General features: G+C 40.0%; 1 protein-coding gene and 1 non-coding gene across 2 annotated transcripts; both read right to left on the reverse strand.

Annotated features, from left to right (window-relative positions):
- Window positions 1-564: 564 nt before the first annotated feature.
- On the reverse strand, window positions 565-2,138 carry LOC102219795 (protein LIAT1). Its single transcript, XM_023342714.1, has 3 exons — window positions 2,079-2,138; window positions 1,849-1,973; window positions 565-1,071 (listed from the first exon to the last, which is right to left on the reverse strand). Exons 2-3 carry the CDS (start codon window positions 1,952-1,954, stop codon window positions 680-682), a joined length of 498 nt encoding a protein of 165 aa, XP_023198482.1. The 5' UTR covers window positions 1,955-1,973; window positions 2,079-2,138; the 3' UTR covers window positions 565-679.
- Window positions 2,139-2,388: 250 nt separating this feature from the next.
- Window positions 2,389-2,460, reverse strand: trnaw-cca. Its single transcript has one exon. It is a non-coding gene; the product is annotated as a tRNA-Trp (tRNA).
- Window positions 2,461-18,106: the final 15,646 nt, after the last annotated feature.

The raw sequence follows: 18,106 nt of genomic DNA on the forward strand, positions 1-18,106 counted from the left end.
AGTTTAGGTTCAATGTCACAACAGCAACCAGTTTTATCAAGAGAAAAATATTTAAAACTAGAATTAACCATTATTTAAGATTTCCCAAATAAGCCAATTTAAATGTTTTATGACTAATACTAAATAAACAAGCATGTGCGAGCTTTTATGGGGAAAAAGGGTTAAACATTTTCCAACTATTGTCAATTTCTTCCATTTTGCCACAAACGTCTGTGTATTTCATAGGGCTTTGATGATAAACTAACACAAAGTACTACACGGCTGTGAAGTAATGCAGACAACAGCAGTTAAGAAATCTACCTATTATTTGTGCAACAACTATAAAATAAAATAGAATTTGTGTTTCCACATGTAACAGAATTTAGTTTGTATTATTAGACATATATACATATACATACATTATGATGCTAGTTTGGTGCTCTTGGGGCCCTCTAGTGGTGTGGAGGTCTTAATCAGCCACTTAACTTGAATATGCCTTTACACTGATTTTAAATGTCCATCTTGTAATACTTTCCTTTAAGGGTAAAAGGAGTAAAATCCTCAATTAAGATTTTCAGAAGGATGAGTTGCTGTTATTATTTTTATTGCATGGCAAAAAAGCAGAACTGAACATACAGCTTGTAAGTAAGTCAGAGTTAATTTGTGAGCTGCCTGTGGATCCTGATGGTGTTCATTTGGTTCATTTGGTCTTCATTTCTGTTTTTCTCATGGCATACTGGGCTTCTTTCAGCAGAGCCTCTCTGTGTGTGATGTACCGCTGTCGCCTCTTGGCTCTGTAGCGCTCTAGTCTTTTCTCTTCCTCCTCCGGGTCCGGCAGCGCTCCTTCCCACCTCAGGCTGTCCAGGGCCTGGACGGCAGCCTTCATTAGGTGTGCAGGAACTTTGTTGTTGCTGATTGTATGAGAGGCTGGCAGGTGGCTCCTTGTATCCTTTTGTCGTTCTTTTGCCTTCCCGGCACCCCGAGAGAAATTATCCTTGGGTTTCGTACCCGTAGCCCTGAACTTGGAAAGCTGAGTTTGACCTGGATCTTGAGGAGGCAGCTGGGATATTGGAGATAAACTCCCAGGATTCTCTGCAGGCAGGCAATATAAACATGTAATCTCTTGCACATTTGCAGACAAAACTGACAAAATTGAAGGGGCTACTGACCAGGGTTATAATAGTTTGGGTTTTTCATTATAGTTTAGCTTTATTTCATTGTGACTTTTTGTTTGTCTAATTCAGCTAGCTTAAATTATATATTCATATTGACACATTTTATTATTACTTATTTATTTTATAATTATTAAAGCCTTGCAACAAAATTTTTGCTCAATATGTACATTTCCAAGAATGACAATGAAGACTGTCTATGTCTAATTATTTTTTAAGAGTGTGCTTGCTATTTTTTTATAAGTTATTATTAGTTAAATATTGTTTAGTTTTCATTAGTTATAGTAGTAGTCTTAGTTTAGTTATTTCAAACTTTTTAATTTTGTTTATAAAAACTAGCTTCTGTATTTTATGTCACACTATGTAAAAACTCAGTTATGTTAGATATACAGATTATTTTAACATGGTAACTATGTTGTTTTTAACATGGTAACTATGTTGTTTTAAGGTTTTAAACTTAGCTAGAAGTGGAAGATGTTGTCTAGTTCCAACTATGTTGTTATATAATCAGTGATGTTGACTGTAGCACTACTTTTTTAAAGCTACAAGTCCAAGCACTGCATATCAAATTAATACAATGCTTGCAGCTAAAGAATAAACATAGTGCCTTGTTGTCTATAATCTGCACTGATTTTGTGACTAGCCCATCACGATCTTAACCCCATTTTTAATCCATAAAAAAGCAAAAACTTATTACCTTTTAGTTTTGAATCGGTGGGAGAAGCGTTATTTCTCTTTTTGTTCTTCCTGAGGTCAGAGACCCTTGGTTGCAGCAGTTTGTTACATTTACCCTCATCTGCCATGATGGTCTTTGAAATGCGCCTGCGCAGACATCGTTAACAACGATTTAGAGCAGAAAGTGACACAAATTTAAAAAAAATATTGAATTACTTTCACGAATATTAGTAGATTTACTCTTTAGATTACGTTGGGTTGGAATGAAATATCCTTGTAAATCCCAGAAGACGCTTCGCAGCTACTTTTCCTGTTTGTTCCGGAACTAACGTTTCTCCATGGCAACAGAACACACGCCTCTTAGAGACGAGCCCTGTTTTGGTGACAAGTTTCTATTATATTACATTTGTACAATTTTAAGTTTGAATTTGTTTAATGACTTCCATTTTATGCCACATACCGCTCATTTTATTAGGAAAACCAACGTGAAAACCTTCTGCTATGTGTAAACTCGAAACAAAATTACTAGTTAATGATCCCACCGAGAACCAATAAGGTGAAATGACCCCGACGTGATTTGAACACGCAACCTTCTGATCTGGAGTCAGACGCGCTACCGTTGCGCCACGAGGTCATGACGTAAGTTCCTGACATCGTGGTATAAAAACACTATAGATAATAGAGTACGAACTGTAGCTTATATTTAGTGCTTAAAATATATTTGAAAACTGATCAAAAATAATCCACTGATTGCAAAATTTATACAGTTCCTATTTCAGTGCATGTTAAGCCGACTGAACCTGCACGTTAAGCTTTGTCTGATCAAAAATGAAGCCATAAACATCACAACAAGTAGACATATTCAGACATGTCAGAGGCTAGAAAGGACATTTTCAGGTGTTTAATTGTAACATACAAAAATGTAGAAATTTAGTTCAACCACTTACTTCAGAAATACACCTCATTATACAATTCATAGTTTTGCTTATGTTGCTGCTATCACAAAAAGCTGCTATTCTAATCGATATTCAATTTACTGTAATCTTAAAAAGTGATTGATAAGACCATAAGAACTAAAACTAATCCCAAAAAGCAGTTACAGGTGGTGATTAATGGGTAGGAAGCAGAAAAGTTTGGGGACCAGAATATTAAACTATATCACAGGTGCACAGATATCATTCTCTGTACCTGATTTCCCATTTTAGAACTGCCTCAGGATTTTATTAAACTCCAAGAAAACATAAACTGCTAAAATGTTAAACAAGGAAAATATTACAAATATGCAGAACACCAGAACTTCAATGCTGACACTGGACAAAACTGAAAAACTAACCTTAATAATTGCAACTATGCATCCTATTAATGTTGATCTGTACTACAGTATGTTTTATCTTTTCAGTTCATGATTTCTTTTGCTTTTTGATTACAAAAAATATGTTTGGTAATAAAACAATGTAGGAATACAAAGTGTAAATCTATACATTACTCTTCTGCTCAGAAGATCAAGAAAATCAGAGGAAATTTAACCTAGCTCTATGCTGCTGAAGAAAATTCTGCATCTTTTAAAGCAATTTTAAAACATATGATCTAAAATGTATTTTAGAGACTTTTTTTTAAAAAACAAAACGTGACTGACAGGAATATACCTATTTAGGGAAGTAAAAAAACAAACAAAGTAAGATCATATAACTCTGTCCTTTTAACATGCCACATATCTTGCCTCACAGTTTCCTCTATGTGGAATTTTAAAGGGAGTTTCCATCCTGTTCCTGTCCCACAGAGTTTTCATTTAGGCACAGATCTCACATCTCTGTGCACAGAAACAAACAGATGGACTTTAATTGAATAATGAAAGCAAACTTTGACACTTTGAGCTATAACCACGCTAACCGCACCAAATTTTACTGAAGTGGTAGTTTATGTTCACACTTGTGTATCTGCCAAAAATAGCTCAGTCAGAGCCTAAACAAGTCTTTCCTGCTTATGTATTTCCCACACTTCTGAAATGCACCAGAGCTGCAGGAAGAAAGAGGATAAATCATCATGCTGAGTCAGAAATGACACGTAGCATTTATCCATGCTGGAGTGACAAAGTTCACACTGTGATACAGGCACGATACAAAATGTTTTCCTTCAGGCTTTCGCCTTAAAACTGACACAGCTTATCTGAATTTATCTGAATCAGAAATTCAGATAAACTGCTTATATGGGGGGAAATACAGACAAAGAAGTGAAGCAGTTTTAAAAAGCAAATGTGTTTCAGCAGTTCAAGTGAATGAGAAGGTTGTTGCGCTGAGTGAAAATTTCATTACATGTTTTGTTTCTCGTTTCACTCAGGAAGATTATTTGTGACGCACTGCCTCCAACCTCAAATTCTGTTTCATTAATTGTGAGCATTTTCACAACAAATCTAAACATCAAGGCGCTTTAAATTTAGTACAAGCAGGGACGGCTGGTATAAATGGACTAGTAGGGCTAAGCCCTCCCTGATATTTACAATAAAGTTGTGAAAATAAAAAGCTTAAAATTAAATACCTAAAAATAAATACATTTTAGAAATAATGTATCATATTTTGTGAAATTTTCAACAAACCTGGTGTCAAACCGCCTGGGGAAAATCCCAGGGTCTTTTTGAAGTGCTAACTTCTGACAGCCCCATTCAGCGTAACGTCTGTCACGGCTCAGAATGATTGACAGGCGTCTAGCCACGCCCCCTCGGTTTGCGGCTCATTGGGGCTAATTTTGGTCATCCTAGGGTCAGCCCAGGGTCAGCCCAGGGTCAGCCCAGGGCCAGCCCAAGGCCAGTCCAGGGCCAGTCCAGGGCCAGTCCAGGGTCAGCCCAGGGTCAGCCCAGGGTCAGCCTCAGTCAGCCCAGGTTCAGCCCAGGACCAGCCCAGAGTCAGCCCAGGGTCAGCCCAGGGTCAGCCTCAGTCAGCCCAGGTTCAGGCCAGGGTCAGCCCAGGGCCAGTCCAGGGCCAGTCCAGGGCCAGCCCAGGTTCAGTCCAGGGCCAGTCCAGGGCCAGCCCAGGTTCAGCCCAGGGTCAGCCTAGGGCCAGCCCAGGGCCAGCCCAGGGTCAGCCTAGGGCCAGCCCAGAGTCAGCCCAGGGCCAGCCCAGGGTCAGCCCAGGGCCAGTCCAGGGCCAGTCCAGGGCCAGCCCAGGTTCAGTCCAGGGCCAGTCCAGGGCCAGCCCAGGTTCAGCCCAGGGTCAGCCCAGGTTCAGCCCAGGGTCAGCCCAGGGTCAGCCCAGGTTCAGCCCAGGGTCAGCCCAGGGTCAGCCCAGGGCCAGCCCAGGGCCAGTCCAGGGTCAGCCTCAGCCAGCCCAGGGTCAGCCCAGGGTCAGCCAGCCAGCTGCCACAGGATTCATCCAATCAGGATGGACTTGCCTCGAGCTCGAGTGTGTGTGGGCGTGGTTTGGCGTAGGCTGAGAAGGAGCGATGGCGAGCAATATTAGCAAAAATGAGGTGGATTATTTAACCTTTTTGCGTCCCAGAAAAGTCGTTGGAGTGAGTTTATCTTTAAATAAGGTAGGCCTCATTTAAAAACATATTGTATCTTGTTCCTTTTTATCAGTGTGATTGTACAGAAGCGCATTGCTATCATGCAGGAAATAAGTATATTTGTGAGTGCAGTCTTAGAAAGAAAATACAAAAATTGCTGAGACACAACAGTGTACTTTTGATTTGTCTGGGAAAGAAACTGGGACAAAGACATGATTATTGTAAATAAAACTGTGTTAAAACAAAAGGTATTCGTAGCAATATCTCGACTGATTCCTGTGTTGTAGGAAGAAGATAAAACTAAAATCAGAAAACACAGAGAACTGAAGTCATTCTCCATCATTTAATTAGAAATAATTTAGAAATACATACATGGAGAGTAGTAGGAAAACGTTTTACAGTAGTGTAAACCAATAGCAACATAGCTACTGACATATTTTAGGGTAACCTAAACTCTCTCCTCTCAGACTAGATGTTTGTTTCAACTAATCTGACCATAAACTAAATGGAACGTAAGAAGTTTAATGTTTAAGACATTGTGAGTCAACTCAAAAATCCAGATGTATCAAAGTGCACTGGAATGTGCTCACCGCACAGTTGTTGACAGCTTTACAGCTTTTAAAGGCATGCCAAGTTAGATTCAGAAGGAGTTTGCATAAATAAATGTCAGCTCAGTGAGGCCAAGTGTTTTGCAGAGCAAATGAAAGGGGGTTAACCTTACTGCTATCCCTCCAAACCAGAGAGAAATTAGATCATCTTACAAGCTGAGATGTGGTGTAGAAAATAGAGATGTAGAGTACAGCTTATTCCAAGGGCTGAATCTATCTGACACCTTTTATTATCATCTTCCTATAGTGCTAGTTACCAAAAATATTTGCGTAAGAGTTCAAATAAAAGACAAACTGTAATCTTGATGCTTCTATATGAGGAAAATAAGGTGAAGATTTATATTGTTCCCCATTTGTTGTCTGTACTCATCCTAATGTTGTGTTATAATGAAAATTACTGATTCATAATGATCTCAAGCCTCATGAATCCTACAAAAGGACACTGTGTATGACTCACGAGTCTGTGAAAGTGACACGTTGAGACCCAGCAATGAGCGAAGCGATTAACAGTTCCCCTGAAACAGCTTGACATGGGTCAAGTGTTGAACTTTATGCAAATTGCAAACTCACAAAGAAGCAGGAAATTGTAGAATTTGTGTAATCGTCAAAGAAAACCAACTTTCGTAGGATTGCATTTGGTTAAATAGATCAATAAAGCAATCATAAACCCAACCATGATTTGCTGCGTGTGCTCACTGAGTCAGGTGACAGTGAGGAAGCAGTTTTTTCGACTGCAGCAACTTTACAGCTGCAGAGTGACAAGCCCAGGTTCTCAGCAGACAGAAAAAGAAGACTGGCCATACAGTCCTAAAATGTGTGTGTCAGCATGCGTCAGCTTGGAAAGGGTAAGAAGTTCATCCCAACCTGCTGATGTCTCCACAGGGCAACTGCAGCTGGTTAATAGCACCACAAAAACAACTTTGGTGCAATTAGTGCTGGATCAAAATGAAAACATGTCAGTTCCTTTTCCAGCATGTTTGTACTAAACCTACTGACAAGTCGGAATAAACATTTCCTTCACTTTCCATAACACAGGAAGTATAGAGATAGGATCTACAGCTTTTCATTGGAGCCAGAAAATGGATACATTTTCTATTTCTTCATTTGCACATTTTCTATTCAAAGAAGCTGGCTCATATATTTATTTTATTAAAGCTGCGTTGACACAGCAGCCTGAAGGGAACCAAGTCTAATTTTTTGTGAAATCTGATGTTTTTGCAGTGGTCATTCACACAACATATACGTAATCTCCAGTGTGAACTGCAAATGATCTAAATGTGTCCCGCATGCGCAGTGGAGGGCGAAAAAACGTCACACAGAGAGCGTGCTCAGTGTTTTACCAGCCGCCATAAAACAGTAGTGCTCAGTAAAAGTCGATGCTAACGGTGGAGCGCATCTTACAATTTTGACGTTGTTGTCTGACCAAAGCCAACACATTAACAATTTAATCCTATTTATTGTCCGCCATGGTTGTTGTTTTTCTTCCCCCTTGCGCGTATTAGGATGCAGAATAGTGACGTTTGTCGAGTATCAGTAACATTCAGGTCAGATGAATGTGACCTGGCTGTACAGACTCAAGTCACATTTGAAAAGATCAGATCGGATGTCCAAGTGGTCTGGGACACGTTCGGAAAAAATCTGATCTCTGTTGTTCAGACTGTCATGAAAATATCAGATGTATTAAGGCAAATAAATCAGAATTGGGTTACTTCCGGCTGCAGTACGAACGCAGCCTTATTTTCTAGAAGGCCACGCCACGCTAACTCATCCTAACCAGCTAAAAATGACTCGGATATTTTCCCTGATTTTCTTTTCATCTTCTCTCATCGGTTTTAAGACATAAAGCAAATTACTTGTTGACCCAGAACTGAATGAGGCAGTAGCAAACAGCAACTTTGTTTTATTGTTTTCATTACATTATTTTAGGCTCAAACCAGTCATTCAGTCTAATTCCTCATTCAGAGGAAACATGTCCGACTTTCCCCATCAAACTACTGAATACCAGCCGCACACAGTGGAGCTCGGATGATGCCATACAATATTTGAATATCAAATAAGAGCTGCATGTGTGCCTCAATGTCATTAAAAGAAAGAAAGGACATTTTAACCTCAAAATCAATCAATCAAACAAACAAGATTAGATTTATGCAAAACATTTTGGCTACCAGGTAAAACTAGGTGGTTAACAGGTTAAACTAGGTTCAAGCAGAGTGAACCTGCTAAACTATTTCACCTATAGTCAGATTCTGTCTGATTTTTCAGAATAAATTGTTTATATTGGACATTTGCAGCTAGTTTAGCACTCCCTAAACATAGAACTAGAATATGATTTGCCAAATGTGGTATTTTACAATCTGGGTTACAGTAAACTAAAGTTCAAGGTCTGAATTTTTTGTGTGCATAAATACAGTTCTGTAGACATAATGTGAAGGATGTTGGCTTCAGTAGTAGAAATGACACCTTTTAGTGATCACTGCATTTTTAGCCAACTGGATGTCACAGCTATAAAAACAAAGTTATGTTTTTCTTTCATTTCAAATGTCAGAAAGTCAAAATTTTGTGCAACAGATCTGTTTTTACATTCAGATGAAATGGTGGACAAAAACCAGTCTGAATATTTGTTTACAGTAACTTCTACTTCAGATGTAAAGCGACTCAGAGAGGAAAATCATGCAACTCAAGACAAAGCAGTGGCGTGTTTAACTTGTTTGAAATGGCCTGAAACCATTTAGGTGGCTGCATATGAAACATTTGATAGATTTGCAAAAACCTTTCAAATCTATTCGTTCCACTTAAACTTTTTCATTTCTTTCCTTACAACCAGAAACTTTATTGTATTTGTTTTGACGGACCACCACCAAGCTGACTTATATACGGATTCAAAAATTATGAAAAGTGTGGCTTGCATTACCCGAGTTGATCGAGGTATATCAGGCTGTTCGGATGGAGAACATCTGCGAATTTCAAACCTCAAAGTCTTGCCACAGATTCCCAAGTGAATTTAGGTCTGGATTTTGACCAGGCCGTTCTCATGACCCATTTTATTGTGGCTCTGGTGGTATGCTTAAGGTCGTTGTACTGTTGCCTTAGACCCAGAATCAAGTCTTTTGTAACCTCAAATAAAAGTGATGCACCTGAAATATCTATCGCCACAAGTAGAAGAAAACTGATGCATGGTTACCACTTTTATTTCACAAATCCAAATATGAAAAGTGTGGCAAGTGTTTGAAATCCAGGACCACCAACTGCATTCAGAGGTCAGACTCCTTCTCTATGATTTATCCGAGGTTTGTCAAAGAACAACAGTAATAAGCTCTGCTGGTTACATCTGATCTCTGATGAGAAAAGCGACAAGATGGTAACTCTGGAGGAGCTGCAGTAACAACCCGCTCAGGCAGGAGAATCTGACATCAACATATCACTCAACAACCTGGCTTTCACAGAAGAAATCCATTGTTAAAAGAAAAACACCACCTACCATGTAAATGATAAATAGTTGAACATTTTGGTCTATTTTGCTCCACAGCACAGGACATATGGAGAGGGAAATGATCCAATTCATGCCAGCAAGTCCACCTGCTAATGGCTAAAAAGACACAGTGATGGTTTTGGATTACTCTAATCAAAGTTCAATCTAATCTGATTGAGACACTTTATTTTTCCTTGTCCTTATACAAGCATTTCTTCTTTTTACATTTCCTTGTCTCCTCTTTTTAATTTTCCTTATGCATTTCTGCCTTATTATGCAAATGAAGAGTTGCGGCATTATAAGGGTTCGGCTTCTGCCCATTTGGCTGGTTAGCATTACACGCTACTTGGCATCAACAAAGATGGCGAGCAGTTTATCAGCGAGCTGAAGCTTAGCAACTTTATTAGAAAATAATGCTTTAATTCCCGACTTTATTATTTTTCATGTGGACGCTCAGACATGATGGGGGACCAAAACTGAAATAGAAGGAAAAACAAAATATATATATTTCTGATTTTATTTTTAATTATGTTAGTTTTGGTCCTCCATAGCGGTGTGACCAGAAATAGGACAGAAATGCTCAAAAACCCTAAAATATAAGTTTAAACAAAAATTTGTCCTTAATTAAATTGTAATAAATGTATACATACAATGTACAATGTGTGCATTTCCAGTACTGATGCTTCCACTGTGTTGTCCTGATGTTTCCAAGTGAAACATTGCAATCTGCTGCCTCATTGCGTGCAGCTTGTCCTGCGTGAGCGCGCCACTGACGTGCGTTTCTCGTGATGCCTACGTCATGACGCTGCCAGCTGATCGGAGTGGGAAGCCGGGTTGTGCGTGTGGACTGGGCGTGTGAATATGTGTGAGATATAGAGGGAGGGAGGACTGGGACAGACAGGAGTTGTGTAAAAAACGGGGGAAAGAAAAAGAAGAGGGACTGAAGTCCTGCGCTGCGTCCGCCGCGGTTCCGACGATAAAAAACGCTCCAGATACCAGAAATCCACTCAGACCTTTAAATACTGTGCAAGCGTGTGGGTGAAGGAAATCCACAGACACCGACACACCCTGGAAAAGCTCCAGGAAGGACTCCGCGGGGAGCAGTGGGCGAGGCGGAGCGCTCCGGATGAGCCGGGGAGCGGGCAGGAGCAGCAACCCGGCGCCTGGTGCTGAAGGTGGGGCTGGATGATTCCGTTCTGTCTGGGCGCTGCTGCCTCTCTCTCCCACAATCTGATCGGTTCTTTCAGCCTGCTTTAGCCCGTGGTGGCTCCATGACCCAGTTTGTATTAAAATGTTCTCTGGGAAACGCATTATTCATATGATTTTCACATCTATACGCTAGATTGTTGCTTTTTTCCGCCTTTTTTCATGACTCTGAGCTTCATGGGGATTTAGATCGGGTGTTTTAGGAGTTCTGGTTGAAGGCCTGCTGCCTTTCAGACCCTCTGACTCTGAGGAGCGTTGATTTAACAAGAAATCTCACATTTAGTCCGGATAAGCTGTAAACTCACATTTTAATAATTTCTAGTAAAAACATTCAGCCAGTTTAAGTGTTTTTCATCACATAATACCTATAACTACACAAATGTAACAGAAAATGGGTAAAAATGAATTCAGATGAGGAAGCTTGCTAGTCAAACAGGCAGTCTATGTTGAACAAATGTTATAATGCAAGCTGGAAATGTTCTAACTTTCTTCTTCCAGACCTGGACTAAGCCATCAAGAAAGGCCTCCATCTGAAGCTTCTTTAAAATTTGCTGAGTTCATGACAGGCCAAGGAGGAAGCCTGCGCTCAAGTAGGCGATAGGTGAAAATCTGAATAACTGAGGCAGAGTCATTTCTCAGAAATGCAGTGACACCAGCAGTTATTTGGCAGGGATGGAAAATTCTTCAAGTTTATTTGGATGTTTATGAGAACAAGAAGTACGTTCTGAAAAGCAGGGCACTTATTTAACCCTCCAGGTCCATCGTGGAGCTCTGCCGAAACGCTTAGAAGACAAAAATGCCTTCATGTATGGGCGGTTTTTCCTCTGGTTCAGATGGTTGTAGAGGAAAGCTTGGTGTTATGCATGTTACATAATTGTGCAGCCAGAGTTCAGTGTGCCGGTAGGAATGCGCAGTAGACTGTGTCACGAGCTGCATTTGTGCCATTGCAGTCCGGAGCGTGACATAATCCACCCTGTCAATGAAGATCATATGCAGACGACAGGATGTCAGTCACAGAGCGGCTCTTCCTGCCGTCTTTCTTCACGTCCTCCTCCTTCGCTGCCTCTGCTGCTGCTGCCGCCTTACTGCTCTCATTTTGCAGAAGTGAAGCCATTTTGCTCAACTTGGGTTCCAGCCTTTAATTCATGTTGCGGTGCCTTGTCATGGGAGAATGGGGCAAGAAGGGACATATGTAGGTTCAATTAAAACATGGCACTGAATGCCCGAGGACAGGCTTATAGGCATCATGCAGCGTCACTAATTCAGGACAGCATTCAAGTAGTCAACACACAACCTTTTATTTGTTTTGATCTCAGGGTTAAAGTCTTGGAAACTGTGAGCACCAGAGTGTAAGAAGAGGATCTCTCTGCTCTGTGAGCCTCCGCCCTTTCTCCGTCTTTGTCCTTGTTCTCACTATGAAACGATCAGTTTGTCATAGAAACTTCAGTCTGGGACGTGAAACAACCTCTCAGCCCGGGCCACACCCAAGCCAGAGGAATCTACCTGGATTTAACATTTCATTACTGAGTTTTTTCCATTCAGAGAGCTGCAGCTGCATTATGCAAAATCTGTTCTCCTTTTTTTAATGCGTTCCCTTGTGGCAGCTTCATGGTGAGGTTGGTGTAACACAGTTGCTCTGTGTTATTGTGTGACTTCACAATATCACAACTTGATGCTTTGCAGAGGTATTTAGCATTTGTTATATTGCAACCACAAAATTCAAACTGATTCTTGAAGAGATGTGTTCAGTGCTCGTTACTAGAAATCTAATGCAATCTATTCTGCAAAGGCCTGAGAGGTTTGTTTCAACCAACAGCATCATGGAGACTGTTGATATGACCAGAGTTAAATACTGGAAAATTATAGCCCATCTGCCAAACAAAATATGGAGAGCACTGAGTGTCAACAAGAACGTTAAAGTTGGAAAAAAGTCACTATTGGTGCTGTTTTCAGTGGACTGCAGACATGGTGAATGGTGATCATGCAAAATACTAACCCTACCCCAACCTATGGAAGCACATGGTGGTGGCAGCATCATGCTGTGGGGATACCTTTAATCTGTAAGGACAGTGAATCTGGTCAAAAGTGATGGGGGTAAAGGTTCACCTTCCAGCTGGACAACAACACTAAACACATAGTAGATCTACAATGTAGGGTTTTTTAATGGCCTAGTCAAAGTCCAGAACTCTTCACCTATTTTGCAAAGAAATATTTATTTACATTTCCCTCCCACTTCACAACATTATGTCACTATAGTCACAAGATCTATATGAATAGATAATAAATTTAATAGAATATTCACTGAACCTCAATCCAGAACTGCAAAGGATTCTGGGAGATGTAGGCGTTAGCTGCTCACAGTTAGCAAAAGTAAAGTTGGTGGAATCAACTAACTAACTCACTCATTAAGTTACCTAGCAACTCACTCATTCTTTGGTTACCTAGCAACAACCTGTTGAGTAACTTGCACAGCAGCAGTTTAAGGTTTTGCCACTGTGCCTCATAACTAGGCCTGTCACGATAACGCGTTTTGTCGGATGATAAATTGTCACAGAAGTTTTTGCGATAAATGATGCTATTAAGTAACACAACCATGGTAATTGCATAATAATGCAAAAACACACAAACTTTAAATTCTAACATTCAAAACTGGAACTGGAAGATATTCTAAATATCCAAAATAACAGAATCGGGAGAAAATTAAAGAATTTTTGTCTTGAGACTAAAGCGGCATACTGAAGACTTTTGTCATCCAGTTTTTGGTAGAAAGAGAAAGAAAATGGAAAAATTACACAAAGGTAAATTATTGATTTATTTAAAATTTACCATATGATTAACTGATTTATTGCAACAGGCTTACTCTCTCCATTGATTTACAGCAGCTGCATAGCATTTTAAAGTAAAGTAAACCCACTTGAATACATTTAGCTGTGCTGGCTCTTTGTTGCCGCCTCTCATTAGCCTTGTAGGGTTATCTCTGTGGTAACCCAGTTTCAAGAGCTTTAATGTCAGTAGTTTCCTCTTTGTGTTTGTACGTCATCATTCCTATTTTCCTCTGATGCAGACATCCTGCTCGGTGTTGCCTTCCTCTTTTGCTGCTCTCAGCGCGGCCTCGGTGGGCTTTGTGTGTGTTATCTCCTTCACACTGTTGCTCTGTGCATGAAAGCCCGTCTCAAGGCCCTCGACGCTGCTCGTCATGTGACTCTATTCACCTCGAAACGGGACGGTCAAGCTCGCTGAGAGTGAAGCATGAAGAGAGGGGATGGAAAAGGAGGAGTGGAGGAGATTTCTCCAGCCCACAGCAGCCGGGTGGAATTTCTAACATGCGCAGTGGGAATGTCAGGAATGCAGGACAGTCTGATCTAACCGAGAGAAGGTGGGGAGGACAGACGAGCCAGTGAGGAAGAAAAAAAAAAGAAGAGAAGACACTGGAAAGAGTGGCACCGCAGAAGGTCAGGCCCCGTGCATAGTCACTGTCTGCGGAGGGAGGGAGGGTCACGTTATGGAACAAATAAGCAATTCAGTTGGAGCTCCGCCGCAGCCTTCAGGACGTGCTCTGGATGTCCTCATCCCTGACCTTACTCAAGCCAGCGAGAGCGCGAGCGTGTCAACACGTCCTCATTCCCAGTGGGTCACATGCAGACGCTTGGCTCGGGAGCAGCAGCTCCGGTCCAGCGTCAGCGCCGGCCGGGTGTCCTCCTGTGCTCATATATAGAACATTCACAGAACTCCGGTCCAGAACCGCACAGCATTCTGGGGGATGTAGGCAGAGGAAAGGCTGCAGCTGTTCAACCTCTCATAGTCAGCTAAAGCTAGCTTGGTGGAATCACCTAACTGACTAGTCTGCAGTTACCTAGCAACTCAGTTATTCTTTGGTTACCTAGCAACAACCTGTTTGAGTAACTTGCGCAGCAGCAGTTTAAGGTTTCGCCTCTGCGCCTCACAACTAGGCCTGTCACCACAACACCTTTTGCTGGACGATAAATTGTCCCAGAAGTTTTTGCGAAAAACTATAATGATGTTGTTCTGAGACCATTTCCAAGTAATATGATGGTAATGGAATAATAAAATTAAAATTTTGATGAATATTTTACATCAGAATATTAAATATTATGATATTTAATATTATTTAGCACTGAAGCTGGAAGACATTTTAAATATCTGAACTAAATAAAACAGAAACAACAAATAAAATAAATTATAAAGTCCCTGTAAACAACATTGTTCTTCAAAAACAGGGCCAATTGAGACAAAGGCATTACTTGGTCATGGCTGACGCAGAAATGGATAAAAAAGGAGACAGGAAACTGAAGACGCCACTCTGAGGCGTACCACCAATAAGCAGGACAGGAGGGATGGAGGACCGTCTCAGAAAACTGAGCTCAGGATCATCTACTGAACTGCTGTTTTTCATTTTCTCATTATTCCTTTACATTTCTACTGTGTTGTTGGATAGCAGATTGAATATGCATCTTTTTATTAACGCAGCCTTTCCTGCCTTTAAAAAGCATCATTGGGATGTTTCACAGAGTCCTTAGAAAGTCTGAATTTGATTTTGTTTTCCATGTCTGGATAAATGTGGAAAATATAAGACATGGAAATATGTTTGTTGTTCCCAGTTTGTTGCTGTTCCTGTTGCTTAAATGTTGTATCCTTTCTTTCTTTTCCCTTTGTGTCCTTACTTTCTTCCTTCTTTGTGTCCTTCCTTCCTCCTTTCCTCTTTATAAGCTTCCTTTATCGCTGCCTACCAAAAACTGGACGATAAGTCTTTATTCTGGTGCTTTAGTCTCAACTTGCCCTTTTCTGAAGGACAGTTTTAGTTAGAGAGACTTCATAATTCATTTTGTTGTCTTGTTTACATATTATATGTTGCCGTTATATTACTTGAAAATATCTCAAAACAACAATATTATGGCTAATTGCAATAACTTCTGGGACAATTCATCATCCAGCAGAATTTGTTACTGTGACAGGTTTAACTTTAACCCTCCCATATTGATTCGTTTAATTATAAAAGTATTGACTACAAACCAAAGCAGAAATGTGTTACAGGTTCCTTGATTTGAAGGACTATTTCTGAATCCAACAGAAAACAAAAGAGATATTACATAAATATGGTTATATTTATCAAGCTAAAGATGAACCAATCCGAATTTTGTAATCAATTTCCAGATTTTCCTGTACAGAACAACTTTGCTACGCTCTGTTATCTACTAAGATCTAATCTCACTTGAACCCTGAATTAACAGCAGATGCAAAGAAAACTAGAAAACAATTTCATGAACATGTCAGATTTTGATAATTTACCATTTAATTGGTGCATCACAAACCTTTACATGTTTCTAACTGGGTCTCTGTTGGCCGCCATTTTTAAAAACAAAACGAAATCTTTTTGTAAGTTGTGCGGTCTGCATATTTCATCAAACGGTTGCGCTATTGGATAAATCCAATGTCAATAATGAATGAAATTAACCTAATTGTAGCTGATTTTATATTTCTAAAGTTAGAATGAGGACAGTTAAGAGACGACTGATCAAAATGTGCTGCCAATCACTATTTAATGCTATGAATGGAAAGAAAAGCTCCAGTGGGCTGCCATTATCTTTGACTGGAGAAATCTAAAATAAAGAATATTGCTGGTTTCATTTATTCCTGATAATATGAGAACTTGACTTGATTGGCACAGAAACATAAATCAGTTTGTGCAGTTGATGACTTGTCTTCAGATGTTGTTTGGAGATTGGTATTTCGAAGCGCATTCAGCTGCAAGCCAGCACAGGCAGCGGCCAAATCTGCTGACTCGCCACATTCAGGAAAAAAACAGACATTGATAATAAGTCAGTCAGGAGGCTTCTTTCTCTTCACAACACGGGATTCTTAGTTTCATGGTCAAAAGAACTCTCTTTCAGATAATTTAGGTGAGCCACTTGTTTTGCAGCAATTTAGTTGTATTGATTGTTAACCCACCTCCAGCAAATACTCCAAAAATATTTGTGGTTATTATGGTTCTCCAACCTGCAGGAACGTACAGTACGTACTGCTGCTCGTCTGCCTCACGTGAGCACATCCTTCTCGCCTCCAGATCTACTCAAGATTAGGTTTTCTGCAGGCAGGAGAAGCACCGACTTGCTCAGACTGTCATTTACTGAACAGCTATTAGTCAGTTTTAGTGACATATTTTAGTTTTTACTGTTTTAGGGTTAAAGGAAGAAGGTTCAGCCACAACTGAGAATTAGAACAATAGAGGAAAAAAAGTGAAAGCAACTAACGCACTCACTCTTTGGTTACCTAGCAACTCAGTTATTCTTTGGTTACCTAGCAACAATCTCTTGGGTAACTCGCACAGCAGCAGTTTCAGGTTTCGCCAGTGTGCCTCATAACTGCTTAAAAGTAAAAAACTAAATGTCATGCCAACTGTTCGGCAGGATTTTATGAATTTAAAATAATTTTAAAAAACTAACCAAAACATGCTTTTTTTTTTGACTGTTTGTTCATAAATGCCCTAAGAAAAGCTGTGCTATTAATTTCATTGTACTGCTTGCTGTACAATGGCAATCTAATCTAATCAGTAATTATCAATATCAACCGATATATGACACATATACTGTGATACGTTTTTCAGCAAATACCACAATTTTCAGATAATCGTCGTATTTACCTCCTTTACCTTTTGACAGATCAACTGAGTGTTTTTCAACCAGCAATATTTCCAAACAGCCTGATTTGTCTCTTGTGAGTCGAGCCGGACAATATGGCTGAAAAACGTATCACAATAAGTGTTTTATATCAGTTGAAATCGATAATTATTGATTAATTTTTGTTTTAAATACCTTAAATATTACCAAACTGGTGGCCTAATCTTTCCTGTTGTATCCAGTTTTTACTAGACGCCGTTGTTTAGTTTTAAGTGGTTATGAGGCTCAGTGGCGAAACCTTAAACTGCTGCTGCGCATGTTACTCAACATGTTGTTGCTAGGTAACCAAAGACTAGAGTGAGTGAGTTGCTAGGTAACCAAAGAGTGAGTTAGCTGACTCAGTTTAGAATGGGGAAAGAAAATCACAAAAATTAAATGTTTGTTTTTTGGCTGCACTATAAAGATCCAAAGAGTGACTGCAACGCTCTTCGGTGAGAAGGCAGTTATCGAGAGAAGGTCAGTGAAGCGTGAAGTCGAAGAAGCTATTTAAAAGAACTGTAAACACTAAATCATGTCGACACATGTCTGCTGTTCATTCAGGGTGTGAGACAGAAAGACATTTTCGCAGATAACAGGAAGGCTGATTCCTGTGAGCAAAGCTACTCTGTACATGTTTGAAAATCTCTGTTATGATAAGTTTCCACATTAAGTCACACAGAGGATGTTGGGTTTTTTTCATGCTAGCATTGCTAACCATGATAATCACTGAAACAAGTCAACTTTATCACTCTATTTTGACTTGTAAAATATCAATAAACCACCTTCTCACACACACCCAGTGTGACATCACCTCTTAAGGTAGGA

The sequence above is a fragment of the Xiphophorus maculatus genome, chromosome 11 (genome assembly GCF_002775205.1).
Source record: "Xiphophorus maculatus strain JP 163 A chromosome 11, X_maculatus-5.0-male, whole genome shotgun sequence".
Taxonomy (NCBI): domain Eukaryota; kingdom Metazoa; phylum Chordata; class Actinopteri; order Cyprinodontiformes; family Poeciliidae; genus Xiphophorus; species Xiphophorus maculatus.